General features: G+C 44.7%; 1 protein-coding gene across 3 annotated transcripts in view; it reads left to right on the top strand.

Moving 5' to 3' along the window:
• The window catches only part of LOC129867215 (A disintegrin and metalloproteinase with thrombospondin motifs 20-like), a 164,137-nt gene extending 148,135 nt beyond the window's left edge, over positions 1 to 16,002 (top strand). For 2 of the 3 annotated variants that reach the window (XM_055940473.1, XM_055940475.1), the window contains 6 exons: positions 7,309 to 7,403; positions 7,501 to 7,595; positions 10,785 to 10,918; positions 12,028 to 12,119; positions 12,536 to 12,640; positions 12,830 to 16,002. In XM_055940473.1, coding sequence (XP_055796448.1) covers positions 7,309 to 7,403; positions 7,501 to 7,595; positions 10,785 to 10,918; positions 12,028 to 12,119; positions 12,536 to 12,640; positions 12,830 to 12,919 — 611 coding nt within the window. In that variant the 3' untranslated portion in view covers positions 12,920 to 16,002. Of the gene's footprint in view, positions 1 to 7,308; positions 7,404 to 7,500; positions 7,596 to 10,784; positions 10,919 to 12,027; positions 12,120 to 12,535; positions 12,641 to 12,829 lie in introns of those variants that run through there. The other variant, XM_055940474.1, reaches the window with a different exon arrangement.

The raw sequence follows: 16,002 nt of genomic DNA, 5'->3' as shown, positions 1-16,002 counted from the left end.
GAAATCAACTGTGCTGTATATCAGCCAACTGCCGTATCTGATAGTGTCAACTTATTTCTTTATTTTAACAAATTGGGCATAACTTTAACCTTGTCTTTAAGCCTTTCTCTGAGCAATTGGTCTCTGAAACAATAAATAGTGAGTCAGAGTTCTCCACTCACGCTGGTGACAGAGAGGCAGTCAGACAGTGTGCTGAGGCTAAGCTGGTGCTGAGGCTAGAACTGGGGCTGAGGCTAGAACTGGGGCTGAGGCTAGAACTGGGGCTGAGGCTGGAGCTGAGGCTAGAACTGGGGCTGAGGCTAGAACTGGGGCTGAGGCTAGAACTGGGGCTGAGGCTAGAACTGGGGCTGAGGCTAGACTGGGGCTGAGGCTAGAACTGGGGCTGAGGCTAGAGCTGGGGCTGAGGCTAGAACTGGGGCTGAGGCTAGAGCTGGGGCTGAGGCTAGAACTGGGGCTGAGGCTAGAACTGGGGCTGAGGCTAGAACTGGGGCTGAGGCTAGAACTGGGGCTGAGGCTAGAGCTGGGGCTGAGGCTAGAGCTGGGGCTGAGGCTAGAACTGCGGCTGAGGCTAGAACTGCGGCTGAGGCTAGAACTGGGGCTGAGGCTAGAGCTGGGGTGATGCTGATGTTGAGACTAGGGCTGACTGGAGCTGAGACTTTGCCTGAGACTGGGGCTGAGGCTGGGGTTGATGCTAAGGCTGGTGCTGATGCTAAGGCTGGGGCTGAGGCTGAGACTGGGGCTGAGGCTGAGGCTGGGGCTGAGGCTGAGGATGGGGCTGTGGCGGTCTTCACTTTTGACCCTGTGTGATAGATGAGTTGGTTCCTGGCCAAGGTTTGCAGGTTCATTCCACACATTGCAGATGTTTACACACGGCCAGGGGATTGTGCTGGAGCGTTGTGCCGCTTGTCTCTTGCCAAGTCATGCATCAAGGCAAAATTAAAATGCTCGGGTGACAGCCAGTTCACCAGTCAAATATTAATGCTAATCAGAAGAGAGAACTGGACTCCAACCACACAGGAACAATAATAGAGAATATAAATAAAGATAGATGTTCTTGTTTTCAGCAAGGCCCCCCAGTGTTGAGCTCATACTCACACCTTGGCCAAATAACAAGCATCTTCATGAGTTTTTCCTGCTGTTTATTTATTGGAACGCTTGCAGCGTTTTGTTGTTGAGCGCTTTCATTTTTTGACCTATTTACAAGAACTATGTGAAGTCTACTTTAGACTCTTCTTCAGTTATAGGCTACGTCTGCAGTACCAGTCAAAAGTTTGAACAGAAGAGCTTATTACAGGGTTTTTTATTATTTATGTACTATTTTCTGCATTGTAGAATAATACTGATGACATCAAAACTATGAAATAACACATATTGAATCATGTAGTAAGCAAAAAGTGTTAAACAAATCAAATATATTATATATTTAAGATTCTTCAAAGTAGCCACCCTTTGCCTTGATGACAGCTTTGTACACTCTTGGCATTCTCTCAACCAGCTTCACCTGGAATGCTTTTCCAACAGTCTTGGAAGTTGTTCCCACATATGCTGAACATTTGTTGGCTGCTTTTCCTTCACTCTGCTGTCCAACTCATCCCAAACCATCTCAATTGGGTTGAGGTTGGGTGATTGTGGAGGCCAGGTCATCTGATGCAGCACTCCATCACTCTCCTTCTTGGTCAAACAGCCCTTATACAGCCTGGAGGTGTGTTGGGTCATTGTCCTGTTGAAAAACAAAGTGCAAACCAGATGGGATGGTGTATCGCTGCAGAATGCTGTGGTAGCCATGTTGGTTAAGTGTGCCTTGAATTCTAAATAAATCACAGATAGTGTCACCAGCAAAGCTCCCCCACAGTAATTGGAGAAGCCTATTGGGAGGGATGTGCAACCTGAAAACTAGCTGTTATTGGCAGAGAGGAGGGCACACTCTCTTTGATATTGGTCAATTGACTTACAATATGTTATTGGTCAATTGACTGACAATATACCACCTAGTGATGTCTCCCCAACCCAGCCAAACAAGCTGAAATTTCAGGTGGTCTTTTCAAACAGCTCTTACACTAAAAGTGCATTATCATAATTTTCCCAATTTCACAGTGTTATTTGAACCTCATACTGTATATACACTGCTCAAAAAAATAAAGGGAACACTTAAACAACACAATGTAACTCCAAGTCAATCACACTTCTGTGAAATCAAACTGTCCACTTAGGAAGCAACACTGATTGACAATAAATTTCACATGCTGTTGTGCAAATGGAATAGACAAAAGGTGGAAATTATAGGCAATTAGCAAGACACCCCCCAAAACAGGAGTGATTCTGCAGGTGGTGACCACAGACCACTTCTCAGTTCCTATGCTTCCTGGCTGATGTTTTGGTCACTTTTGAATGCTGGCGGTGCTCTCACTCTAGTGGTAGCATGAGACGGAGTCTACAACCCACACAAGTGGCTCAGGTAGTGCAGCTCATCCAGGATGGCACATCAATGCGAGCTGTGGCAAGAAGGTTTGCTGTGTCTGTCAGCGTAGTGTCCAGAGCATGGAGGCGCTACCAGGAGACAGGCCAGTACATCAGGAGACGTGGAGGAGGCCGTAAGAGGGCAACCACCCAGTAGCAGGACCGCTACCTCCGCCTTTGTGCAAGGAGGAGCACTGCCAGAGCCCTGCAAAATGACCTCCAGCAGGCCACAAATGTGCATGTGTCTGCTCAAACGGTCAGAAACAGACTCCATGAGGGTGGTATGAGGGCCCGACGTCCACAGGTGGGGGTTGTGCTTACAGCCCAACACCGTGCAGGACGTTTGGCATTTGCCAGAGAACACCAAGATTGTCAAATTCGCCACTGGCGCCCTGTGCTCTTCACAGATGAAAGCAGGTTCACACTGAGCACATGAGCACATGTGACAGACGTGACAGAGTCTGGAGACGCCGTGGAGAACGTTCTGCTGCCTGCAACATCCTCCAACATGACCGGTTTTGCGGTGGGTCAGTCATGGTGTGGGGTGGCATTTCTTTGGGGGGCCGCACAGCCCTCCATGTGCTCGCCAGAGGTAGCCTGACTGCCATTAGGTACCGAGATGAGATCCTCAGACCCCTTGTGAGACCATATGCTGGTGGGGTTGGCCCTGGGTTCCTCCTAATGCAAGACAATGCTAGACCTCATGTGGCTGAAGTGTGTCAGCAGTTCCTGCAAGAGGAAGGCATTGATGCTATGGACTGGCCCGTCCGTTCCCCAGACCTGAATCCAATTGAGCACATCTGGGACATCATGTCTCGCTCCATCCACCAACGCCACGTTGCACCACAGACTGTCCAGGAGTTGGCGGATGCTTTAGTCCAGGTCTGGGAGGAGATCCCTCAGGAGACCATCCGCCACCTCATCAGGAGCATGCCCAGGCGTTGTAGGGAGGTCATACAGGCACGTGGAGGCCACACACACTACTGAGCCTCATTTTGACTTGTTTTAAGGACATTACATCAAAGTTGGATCAGCCTGTAGTGTGGTTTTCCACTTTAATTTTGAGTGTGACTCCAAATCCAGACCACCATGGGTTGATAAATTTGATTTCCATTGATCATTTTTGTGTGATTTTGTTGTCAGCACATTCAACTATGTAAAGAAAAAAGTATTTAATAAGAATATTTAATTCATTCAGATCTAGGATGTGTTATTTTAGTGTTCCCTTTATTTTTTTGAGCAGTGTATATACAGTTCGAAGTTTACATATAAAAAAATATATATTGTACCTTTATTTAACTAGGCAAGTCAGTTAAGAACAAATTATTTTTTTCAATGACGGCCTAAGAACAGTGAGTTAACTACCTTGTTCAGGGGCAGAAGGACAGATTTTTACCTTGTCAGGTCAGGGATTTGATCTTGCAACATTTCGGTTACTTATCCAACGCTCAAACCACTAAACTACCTGCTGGCCCGGCAGCATACACCTTAGCCAAATACATTTAAGCTACAGATTTCACAATTCCTGACATTTAATCAGAGTAAAAATTCCCTGTCTTAGGTCAGTTAGGAGCACCACTTTTTTTTAAGAATGTGAAATGTCAGAATAATAGTAGAGAGAATGATTTATTTCAGCTTTTATTTCTTTCATCACATTCCCAGTGGGTCAGAAGTTTACATACATTCAATTAGTATTTGGTAGCATTGCCTTTAAATTGTTTAACTTGAGTCAAACGTTTCGGGTAGCCTTCCACAAGCTTCCCACAATAAGTTGGGTGAATTTTGGCCCATTCCTCCTGACAGAGCGGGTGTAACTGAGTCAGGTTTGTAGGCTTCCTTGCTCGCACACGCTTTTTTTCTGTTCTGCCCACACATTTTCTATAAGATTGAGGTCAGAGCTTTGTGATGGCCACTCCAATACTTTGACTTTGTTGTCCTTAAGCCATTTTGCCACAACTTTGGAAGTATGCTTGGTGTCACTGTCCAGATGTTGCTTCAATATATCCACATAATTTTCCTGCCTCAGGATGCCATCTATTTTGTGAAGTGCACCAGTCCCTCCTGCAGCAAAGTACCCCCACAACATAATGCTGCCACCCCTGTGCTTCACGGTTGGGATGGTGTTCTTCGGCTTGCAAGAATCCCCCTTTTTCCTCCAAACATAACGATGGTCATTATGGCCAAACAGTTCTATTTGTGTTTCATCAGACCAGAGAACATTTCTCCAAGAAGTACAATCTTTGTCCACATGTGCAGTTGCAAACCATAGTCTGGCTTTTTTATGGCGGTTTTGGAGCAGTGGCTTCTTCCTTGCTGAGCGGCCTTTCAGGTTATGTTGATATAGGACTCGTTTTACTGTGGATATAGATACTTTTGTACCTGTTTCATCCAGCATCTTCACAAGGTCCTTTGCTGTTGTTCTGGGATTGATTTGTACTTTTCACACTAAAGTACGTTAATCTCTAGGAGACAGAACGCGTCTCCTTCCTCAGCAGTATGACGGCTGCTTGGTCCCATGGTGTTTATACTTGCGTACTATTGTTTGTACAGATGAACGTGGTACCTTCAGGCGCTCCCAAGGATGAACCAGACTTGTGGAGGTCTTGTGGAGGTCTACAATGAAGTCTTGGCTGATTTCTTTTGATTTTCCCATAATGTCAAGAGGCACTGAGTTTGAAGGTAGGCCTTAAAATACATCCACAGGTACACCTCCAATTGACTCATATGATGTCAATTAGCCTATCAGAAGCTTCTAACGCCATTACATAATTTTCTGGAATTTACCAAGCTGTTTAAAGGCACAGGTGAACTTAGTGTATGTAAACCTCTGACCCACTGGAATTGTGATACAGTGAATTATAAGTGAAATAATCTGTCTGTAAACCATTGTTGGAAAAATTACTTGTGTCATGCACAAAGTAGATGTCCTAACCGACTTGCCAAAACTATAGTTTGTTAACAAGAAGTTTGTGGAGTGGTTGAAAAACGAGTTTTAATGACTCCAACCTAAGTGTATGTAAACTTCTGACTTCAACTATATATATATATAAATTATGTTTTTGAGTGCACTGCCCCAACTTCTTAAGACTGCAATCCCGTTAACTGGATGATATGACAACAGCCAGTGAAAGTGCAGGGCGCCAAATTCAAGCAACAGAAATTCAAATTCCTCAAACATACATGTATCTTATACCATTTTAAAGGTAATCTTGTTGTTAATCCCACCAAAGTGTCTGATTTCAAATAGGCTTTACAGCGAAAGCACCACAAACGATTATGTTAGGTCACCGCAAAATCGCAGACATACACAGTCATTTTTCCAGCCAAAGACAGGAGTCACAAAAAGCAGAAATAGAGATAAAATGAATCACTAACCTTTGATGATCTTCATCAGATGACACTCATAGGACTTTATGTTACACAATACATACATGTTTTGTTCGATTAAGTTCATATTTATATCCAGAAACCTCAATTTACATTGGCGCCATGTTCAGAAATGCCTCCAAAATATCCAGAGAAATTGCAGAGAGCCACGTCAAATAACATAAATATCATAAACTTTGATGAAAGATACATGTTTTACATAGAATTAAAGATAAATTGTTCTTAATGCAACCACTGTGTCAGATTTTAAAAAGCTTTACGTCAAAAGCACAATATTCAATAATCTGAGAACAGGGTTCAGCCACAAAAGGAAGTCATACAGTTACTCGCCAAATTGTGCAGTCAACAAAACTCATAAAAAGCAGTATAAATCTTCACTTACCTTTGCTGATCTTCGTCGGAATGCACTCCCAGGACTCCCACTTCCACAAGAAATGTTCGTTTTGTTCGGTAATGTCCATCATTTATGTCCAAATAGCTATTTTAGTTAGCGTGTTTGGTAAACAAATCCAAAGTCAGGAAGCGCGTTCACTAAAAGCAGACGTAATAGTCAGTAGAAACATGTCAAATGATGTATTGAATCAATCTTTAGAATGTTTTTAACATAAATCTTCAGTAACGTTCCAACCGGAGAATTACACTGACTTCAGATGTGCGATGGAACAGAGCTCCCTCTCATGTGAACGTGCATGGTCAGAGCATGGTCAGGTCATGATAGACCTTACTCAATCCCCTCTCATTCGGCCCCCCTTCACAGTAGAGGCATCAAACAAGGTTCTACAGACTGTTGACATCTAGTGGAAGCCGTAGGAAGTTCAAACTTATCCATATCCCACTGTGTATTCAATAGGGTCTTGGTTGAAAATCGACCAACCTCAGATTTCCCACTTCCTGTTTGGATTTTTTCTCAGGTTTTTGCCTGCCATATGAGTTCTGTTATACTCACAGACATCATTCAAACAGTTTTAGAAACTTCAGAGTGTTTTCTATCCAATATGAGTAATAATATGCATACATTAGTAACTGGGACTGAGGAGCAGGTAGTTAACTATGGGCACCTCTGTGCACCTTTCATCCAAGCTACTCAATACTGCCCCTGCAGCCATAAGAAGTTAAAAGAATCGATTTTTACTGAAAAAACATGATGGTAGATCATGTACATTTGCGATGTAAAGTATATTGTTATGTTGAAATTGACCTACATACCATCCTATAAAACTGTAACACTAAGGACTGGATTCAATCGTTTTTGCAGAAGTATCACAGAAGATCCTCATTAAAATGTGAAGGTAATTTCCGATTGAGCCGACGACATAAGCAGCGCTTACCGTGAATGCAGTCCCCGCGAATGCAGGAACATTGTCTTTAGATTTCAAACGAGCTATAGCGCTGAACTTCCACGATGCTTTGGTGATACGAATTGAATCCAGCCCTAAAGGTGCTCCGTCTTATTTCTGATTTTAGGTCAGTTGTTGACATCCTGCAGAGAAGTCCAGATGATACAGGGGGTGAGGATGGATGGGGAGTACTACCTGAAAGTCAAGTCCAGGATACTACAGGTGTGTGCTCTCTGTCAGAATCACTGACTATCACTTCATCATTAATAATTTCCAGGCCAGGATTCAGCAATTGTTGTCTCAATGTGTTTCTTCCTAGATCTACTGTGCTGAGATGCAGACTGATTTCCCTAAGGAATATGTTACGCTGCGGAGTGGTAGGACAGACAACTACTCAGAGGTCTATGGATACAGGTGTGCTCATTGAAGCCGGATTACCCTGTGTCTGTGCTGAATTCATTTTCTGTTTATGGACAGAATACACTATAATACTGTATATGATTCTATATGAACATTCATTCAAAAAGTCATTACATGTAAGCAATGTATTGTAACGTATTTGCATGGAGTCTGGAAGTAGGTGTAGAAGGTGAGTTTTATAATGATAATAAGCAGATAAACAAAACAGAAGAAGCGTACTGAACATGAGCAACACCAGAGGGGGAATGAGAGGTTCCTGGTGGAGAGCCAGACGCGATCACCAGGATGGAACACGGGAGCCTCACTGCGATGCCGGTCCGCCTGATCCTTCTGACTGAGGACAGGAGCCTTACAAATGCGGCATTCCACACGTCCTCTGCGCATTTGAACCACTCGTCCACTGCAGGGGCCTCAGTCTGGCTCGGAGTCCACAGAGCCAAGGCCAGCTGATATCCCAGAATGCACTGGAAGGGAGTGGAGGAGTGACGAAGTGAGTTCTGGGTGTATTCTGCCCAGGGAAGGAACCGGGCCCACTACCCCTGCCGGTCCTGGCAGTGACTCCTTAGGAAACTCCCCACCTGCCCGTTGGACTGAGGCTGGAACCTGAATGTGAGGCTGACCGTGGCACCAAGCTTATCCATGAAGGCATTCCAGAACCGCAATGTGAAATGGGGACCACGGTCGGAAACTATGTCCTCTGGAAGGCCATAGTGCCGGAAGACCTGCTGGAATAGTGCCTCAGCGACCTGGAGAGCAGTAGGTATAATCATCAGAAAGGAAGACATCACTTACAAAGTCTATGGACAGATTTGACCAAGGCCACTGAGGCACGGGAAGGGGAAGTAGTTTACCTGCTGGAGCGTGCCGGAGAGATTTGGATTGGATACATACGGTGCATGAGTTGACAGAGTGTGCGACGTCCTGCCAAGGTGGGCCACCAGTATTTATCAAAGAGAGGGATTGGATGGTGTGGGTGATACCTGGGTGTCCAGTGGCGAGGGATGTGTGTGCCCAGGTCAACATCCGATCTCTCACCCCTGTGGAGACGTAGATGTGTTCTGGAGGGCAGGTAGCAGGAGCGGGTTCCCTCTCCAGAGCCTGGCAGATGACCACATCTATGTCCCAACACAAGGGGCCAATTATTCGGGAGGACAGATTGATAGGCTGGAAGCCACTCACAGGACCCTCTACCAAAGTGGAACCAGAGGGTGCAGGAAAGCAGGTCCTCTGGCATCCTGGTCCCCAGGCAGTGATTCTCACCCTCGACCAGAAAATGGTGGGGTTATGAAGTTGGAGCAACAGGAGGCCAAGGATGACTTTGTGTACAGGTGCAGTGGTGATGAGGAAGAAAAGGCTTTCCTGGTGCATGGGTCCCACGGTCAGGGTGAGGGGAGCTGTGATGTGGCGGCAGGGTAGCCTAGTGGTTAGAGCGTTGGACTAGTAACCGAAAGGTTGCAAGTTCAAATCCCCGAGCTGACAAGGTACAAATCTGTCGTTCTGCCCCTGAACAGGCAGTTACCACTGTTCCTAGGCCGTCATTGAAAAAAAGAATTTGTTCTTAACTGACTTGCCTAGTTAAATAGTTAAAAAATTTGCGTAATTGGGCCGGATCCCAATGGTCGCTTGGACAGGGAGAGGAGAGCGGGTATGAAGTTAAGTTCAGGAAGGAGGCAAGGGCCTGGTCGATGAAATTCCCAGCGGCACCTTGAGGGTCAGCCAACCAGTGAAATGGGAACCAGAAAGGGTTTGGCGGAAAAAGATGATAATGGAATACTTATGCCTACCCTGGGAGATGGAAGGTCACAGGGCTGCCCCTCTACTCTAGTGGACCCCGGGTTGGGACGCACCAGACACCGCTAAAGCTGGTGCCCCTCCTGGCTTCAAAAGGGACAGAGGCTCAGATGTCTACGGCGACGCCGCTCTGCCGCAGAGAGGTGTGAGGCCCCTACCTCCATGGGTTCAGGCTCTGCCTCAGCACAGCCAAAGGAGGGAGGTGAGGTGGACACCACCGCTCCCGAAGAAGGTTATCCAGGCCATCGCGATGAGAGCGTCCAAGGATATGTTGACATGCCAACTCCTGGACTTCTGGACCTCCTCACACAGTCCACTGTGGAATAGAGTGTGGAGCACTGGCTGATCCCATCCGCTGGAGGCTGCCACAGTCCAGAGGTCCAAGGATATGTTGTCATCCCGACATGCCAACTCCGTCTGGACCTCCTCGCACAGTCCACTGTGGAATAGAGTGTGGAGCACCGGCTCATCCCGTCCTCGTACTCCGCAGCAGTCTGAGCACCCGGCTGGAGTTGGAAAAGTCGCTCAACATCCCTCTCTGCTCTTTGGAGGATGGTCGAAGACCGCCCTGAACAGAGCCATGAACCTCTCATAGGAACCCAGCTCCCCCTCTCTCCCAGATGGCCGTAGCCCACTACAACGCCTGTCCGGTCAGCAGGGAAATGACTGTGGTAACCTTGGTCATCTCGATGGTGGGGGTCCCGTCTGATAGGCGAAATAGAGGGAGCACTGGAGAAGAAAGCCACGGCATCTCGATGGAGTACCGTCATACATCTGCGGAAGGGACCGTCGGGCAGGGTTGAAGGCTGGGGGACTGGCTCACTGTGACGACCCGTGGTAGGAGGCCCTCCATCAGAGGTATGGAGAACCTCCGTGGTGGTGTTGATGCGGTGAAGAACGGGGAGGACCTCCTTCATGGTTGTACCCAGTAGAGCCAGTTGGTCGTGGTGTTGGTGGCGTAGATGACCCTGTTCCTCGACCATCATGAAGATGGGGTTATCTTCTGCTGCGTCCATTTTTTTCAGAGGCAGTATTCTGTAACGCATATGCTAGGAGTCATGAAGCAAATGCAGAAGGTGAGTTTAATAATGAGAATAAGCAGATAAACAGAACAGAAGAAGCATACTGAACGTGAACAAAACCAATACTTCCTAAAGACTGAGGCTACTGACGGCTAAATAAAGGGGAAGTAATCAAGGTAATGAAGTCCAGGTGTGCATAACAATGGGGAGCAGGTGTGCGTAATGATGGTTGCCAGGTGTGCGTAATGTGGGCTGCCAGGTGTGCGTAATGTGGGCTGCCAGGACCGGTGGTTAGTAGACCGGCGACGTTGAGCGCTGGAGAGAGGGAACGGGAGTAGGCGTGACATGAAACCAAATGTTTTATGTCTAGGTTGCTGAATCCTTTTGATTGCCCCTACAACGACAGCAGAAGGCAGGACTGTGACTGCAGGAACGATTACTCTGCAGCGGGATACACTCTCTTCCATAAGGTCCGTCTGGACATCAGCTCACTGAGGATAATGAGTGAGTAATGACCATGCGATTGACTGACCACTCCACTACAATGAGACCACACATCCTTGTTGTTTTACCCCTGCACACAGCCCGATCCTCTCGCCCACCTCATAAAAAAACGGATTCGCTCACCGAATACAATTTTCACCGCCTTTCGCCACACCCTCAGACTCAGCACAGAAATCATGATAATGCCTTTCAACAGGCCTTGTTCAGATCACTGGCATAGAGTTGACAACGCATGGGCACCTTGAGGCACACACTTACACAGATACATGGTAACACACAGGCATACTCATATACACACAAATGCTTGTAAACAGACAAAATATCTTGTGTTCTCTGACACACACATGCATACTCCCTCGCTCATACTCTCTCGCACACACACACACTCATGCAACATCTCCAGCGATATTCCTCTGCCCATTACGACATCCAGCCACACCTCTCCAGTTGTCCCTGAGCATGTCTTAGATTAGTGCATATGTGGCATGGTCCGGATTAGTGGTATTTATATCTGTGTGCAGCTAGGAGGAGGGAGCCCACTGCCCTCCACTACACTACTCCACAGAACACATGTAGTCATCTTCCCACCCCATCCCCTGTCTACTCTGGTCCTGACAGCACATGTTCCCAGCACACAAGGCCCTCCCCTCCCACTGCATGGAACTCATTTAGATTTGGGGCGGCTTGACTATAATAATGGTTTCAAGATGAAGAGAAGGTTATGAGCTGCTCTAGCTGTGTAATGCGTTTCTCATGAACTTTACCGCCTTTTCAGATAGAGACAAAGAGAGAGAGAGAGGAAGAGAGAGACAGCGAGAGAGTGAGTGAGACAGAGAGAGAGAGACAGAGGCAGATAAAGTGAGGAGCACTGGTCATGGTCATCATGTCTGACAATAAAGTAGAAATACCCAGATTAACTAAGCTCATCTTAAACGTCATGTGGTTTAACCTCTGATGTGCTTTAGGCCAGGGCAGTTGCTTAGAGCGCCTTGTCTCTTACTGGAACTCATGTCTCTGTGTATTGATTGTAACCTGCATATGCTCTTTGTCTGTCTATTGATCGTGTATTGATTTAACCATATGCTCTGTGTCTCGGTGTTATGTATCAGCCACAGACCTGAAGTTTTCTCAGACCCTGTTTGGTCGTCCCGTCCCCTTCGCCACAGCAGGAGACTGCTACAGTGCTGCCAAGTGTCCTCAGGTAGGAAACAGAGACCATTTTTGAGTCTGTAATTTATAGACTGTAATCTGTATGCCTGTATGTTTTGATGGGGGCCTTGAGCCAACCTTTCCTGGGCAAGTATTGAAATACAGTTCTGTCTGAATGGGTTTTATTGACCTGACATGTCCAGTCTGTTAACTGGAGTAAAATCGTACGTGTTCCCAGTTTCCACCAGTGGAGTAACCACATAATCACATTTAACCGTCCAGTGTAGCTCAGTGTGTCTGTCCACTGAACCGTGGTGCTGCTTTCGTTGTCAGCCCCTGGAATGGAAATGTGATACAGACTAATTGAATGTATTTTAATCCTGATCAGGTCCACTTTAAAACAATTTCAGTTTATTCAAGAGAAGTTGGTTTGAGGTCTATTGTAATCACTGTGGTGTTCTTCCACAGGGCCAGTTTAGCATCAACCTCATTGGGACTGGTCTGAGGGTGGCTGAGGCAACCAAGTGGACCTCACAGGGCAACTATGTCTCCGTCAAAGTCCACAGATCAGAGGTAAGGAGGACTCTAGGATTCTGGTGTTCTGAATAACTCTACTCTAAACCCTCCTATTAATCTGAATTGTCCCCTGTTATGATTCTAGTCTAGGAATTTCTAGTAGCATTAGTAAAATCCTATTTCTTTATGGAAAGTTATTCGTCCTGTCCCACTCCATTTAATTCTTATTTCTCCCTCTGTCTGTAGGATGGGGCAAGAATCTATGGTCGTTGTGGTGGGTTCTGTGGGAAGTGCATTCCCCAGCCTCACAACAGCCTGCTGGTTTATGTCCAGTGATGGTCAGGGACCAAACCTCAACCCAACCATCTCCCAATGGTCTCCCAACGGTCTCTCAACGTTCTCCCAAAATCAGACCAGGAAGTGAAACCAGAGCGTCTGGGGATCCAATGCACTAAATTTGTGAAGGTTGCCATCCCTTTCCTCCCTTCATCACTAGGGTTTAATGACAGGAACCTAGTTACCAAGATTTACCGCCCAAAACCACTCCCTTTTCCCGGGAAAAATAACTGCGAGAAACCGGTAAATTATAATAAATTATTTATATCAACAGCATGGCGTGAAATGGAACTCTTAAATGATATGCGATGTCTAAATCGGGTTTCTCTACGGCCTTCTCTTCTCTCTGCATGATCAATCATCAACGCTCATGGTGGGGACAAACAGCCCATCTCAGTATGGAGCACAGTTCACAATGCGTGTAGACCTATCATCTCATCACGATAACTTTTTTTCTTGTGATAGTTAGGCCTACATTTTCTGCAGCCTAGCCTATTCTACAGTAATATAAGGATCGAATGCGCATCTAATTTACATATCACCATCGCGCTTTCGGGCGTCACCATATTTGTTTTTATTGTTTTTATTATTGCAGCTGCAGAGTTTTAAAACAGCCTATCACTCGAATATCGTTGATTTAAATCCAAGCATGTGTAAACAGTCTCTCTCTCCTTCAATTCCATTCAAATTGCAAAATAAATAAAAATCTTCAAGATAGATATATATAGCTATAAAGGGTCCTTCAGCAGAACCAATAACTCTGAAGATGAGCTACGTCTGTTACGTCTGACCTCACTAGTGTTTGTAATTGTAATGGTAACCAAATACCTCTGTGCATTGGAATATCGAAAGCAGACTGTCAAACAATCTCACATATTCCAGCATTGTAGAGTCTCGCATAAAGGGAAACAATCATATTTTGGGGCCGGAAGTAGCAACACAGATGCACAGTACAGAGCTAAGGGAAGAATCCTCTCATGGTTTCAAGTAAGAGCTTACTCATCTCATAAGGGTAAAATGTTCTTATGGAACTCTGAAAGGAAACACAGTCATTATAGAACTGGTACAACTATTTACATTTTTATACAAAAAAGACAACTTTTTGTTGGGTAAATGGAACATCTCAATAAATATTTGAATTGTATTAACTTATAGTGTTATGGAACAAGGGTAATTATGAATTCCTGCAAAAATGTTCTGATAAATTATGTTTTTGTTGTGATTAGATTAGTAATAACCCAAAATGATAAAAGCTTAAAAATGTTACAAACATCAAGGAAGGAGAATTCTCCAGATCAGAAGATACATCCAGACAGGGCCGCAACTTTCACTGGGGATGGGGGGACATGTCCCTCCCACAGTCTGAAATTGCATTTTGTCCAGTTTTATCATTGGAATGTGATACAAAACGAGGCAACAGTGTGCTTTTGGACCATGCAGATGCCTCCGAGTGATTGGGGAGGCTGTTTGGAGTGTTTATCCGACAGGATCAAAAAATGTATGATGTCCCCACCACTTCTAAAACCAAAGTTGCGCCAGACATGGGTTTTTCGGGAAAGAATCGTTCGCCAATCAGTTAGCTAGGCTTTGTGTACAACTGTTGTTGTGTATTCTTCTACTAATGGTCACCCAGACTTGCCTTATCTCAAACGTCAAAGGTGAGGTGAGTAGGTGAGGAGTCCTGCATCACAGATTAATCCTCGCTGTTCTGTTGTGTAATAGTACTGAAAACCTTTCAGAGCCCAATGACTTACTGACTACTCTCTGACTGACATGTAATTAGAATGATTTATCTAGCAGGTCATAGAGAGACAACCAAATAGACACTAAATCATTGGCGTTGTGACCTGGAAAACAGTTATTTATATATATATATTTAGTTCATTAATATGGTGGTAACTGTTGTCTACATGTTAGAGGTGCTAAGTCAAGGTCAAGCTCTCATCTCCAGTCAGTAGATAGTTTGTCTCAGTACATTTGTGATATTGTTTTCCAGATCATGTCTCTTCTAGGTCCTATAGGTGCATGTGACCCTACCTCTCACAAGAATCAATTCTCATGAGAAGAATTTCATTATATTGTAAAATATTTACGTTTGACCATATTTATTCTGTAATGATATGTAATGATACATTAGAATACTAACAGCCGAGAAGCCACTGTTTGGGTTACTGTTTGATGCTGAAAAGGTATTACAGATTGTAGTGTGTGTAAGTAACCACCAACTTGAAAGAGGATCATTGAATGGTGCTTTTATAACTACTGAAATTACCTCTAATCTTGAGAAGGAACATAATAGTGCCATTGGAACTGACATTAGCTGTAGCACAACCTCGACACCCTTTGAATGAATACGTTCGGCCTTCATGCCTGTAAATGTAAATGTACTACTTATTACAGCATAATGCCCAAAATGCTTTGCAGAAAATATCATGGTTCTCTTATTAATGTAGCTGACGACCAAGCTGGAGGATTGCTAGATATATGCCGAACTACATAAGGAAACCTGCCTGAAGGAACCCTATCATCATTTAGGTGAAATTATGTCACTGTGACCACTATAACTGGGTTTTGGCAACCCTGCCATGCTGGTACTCTGATGTTAAGCTTTAACCAAAGTTTCATAGATGCAGAATATAACTTTTGTCAGATAATGCAGCTAGAAAACCTTTGGCTTTCATTCTTGTTTGATAGGCAATTGTACTATGATGAGGTCTGTATCAGAAATGTTAAAAATACTTGATGCACTATGTGCCATAAATTTTGTAGAAGGGTAATCCTGTTTATTTCTTTTTTTAATAACAGTTAAGATTTGTAACTTATGATATGTGTGTATTTTTTTATATTCATACTTGAAGTGTAAACTGTGTCTCGAATACATGGCCATTGGTACTGAATTGAACAAGGTGCTTGTTTGCTATGTATTATCCAAAGATGTTTTTAAGAATCATATGTACCTACAGTATGGAAATGAATGATTCTGATGCTATGGTCATTCATTTTAATTGTATCAACATCATAGGTTTTGCTACTATACTAACACTGTATAATAAGCAGTAATTAAATATTGTAATGCTTTTCAA

The sequence above is a fragment of the Salvelinus fontinalis genome, chromosome 12 (assembly GCF_029448725.1).
Source record: "Salvelinus fontinalis isolate EN_2023a chromosome 12, ASM2944872v1, whole genome shotgun sequence".
NCBI lineage: Eukaryota > Metazoa > Chordata > Actinopteri > Salmoniformes > Salmonidae > Salvelinus > Salvelinus fontinalis.
The sequence above is the reverse complement of the archived record's forward strand: the minus strand, read 5'-3'. Positions and strand labels throughout refer to the sequence as shown.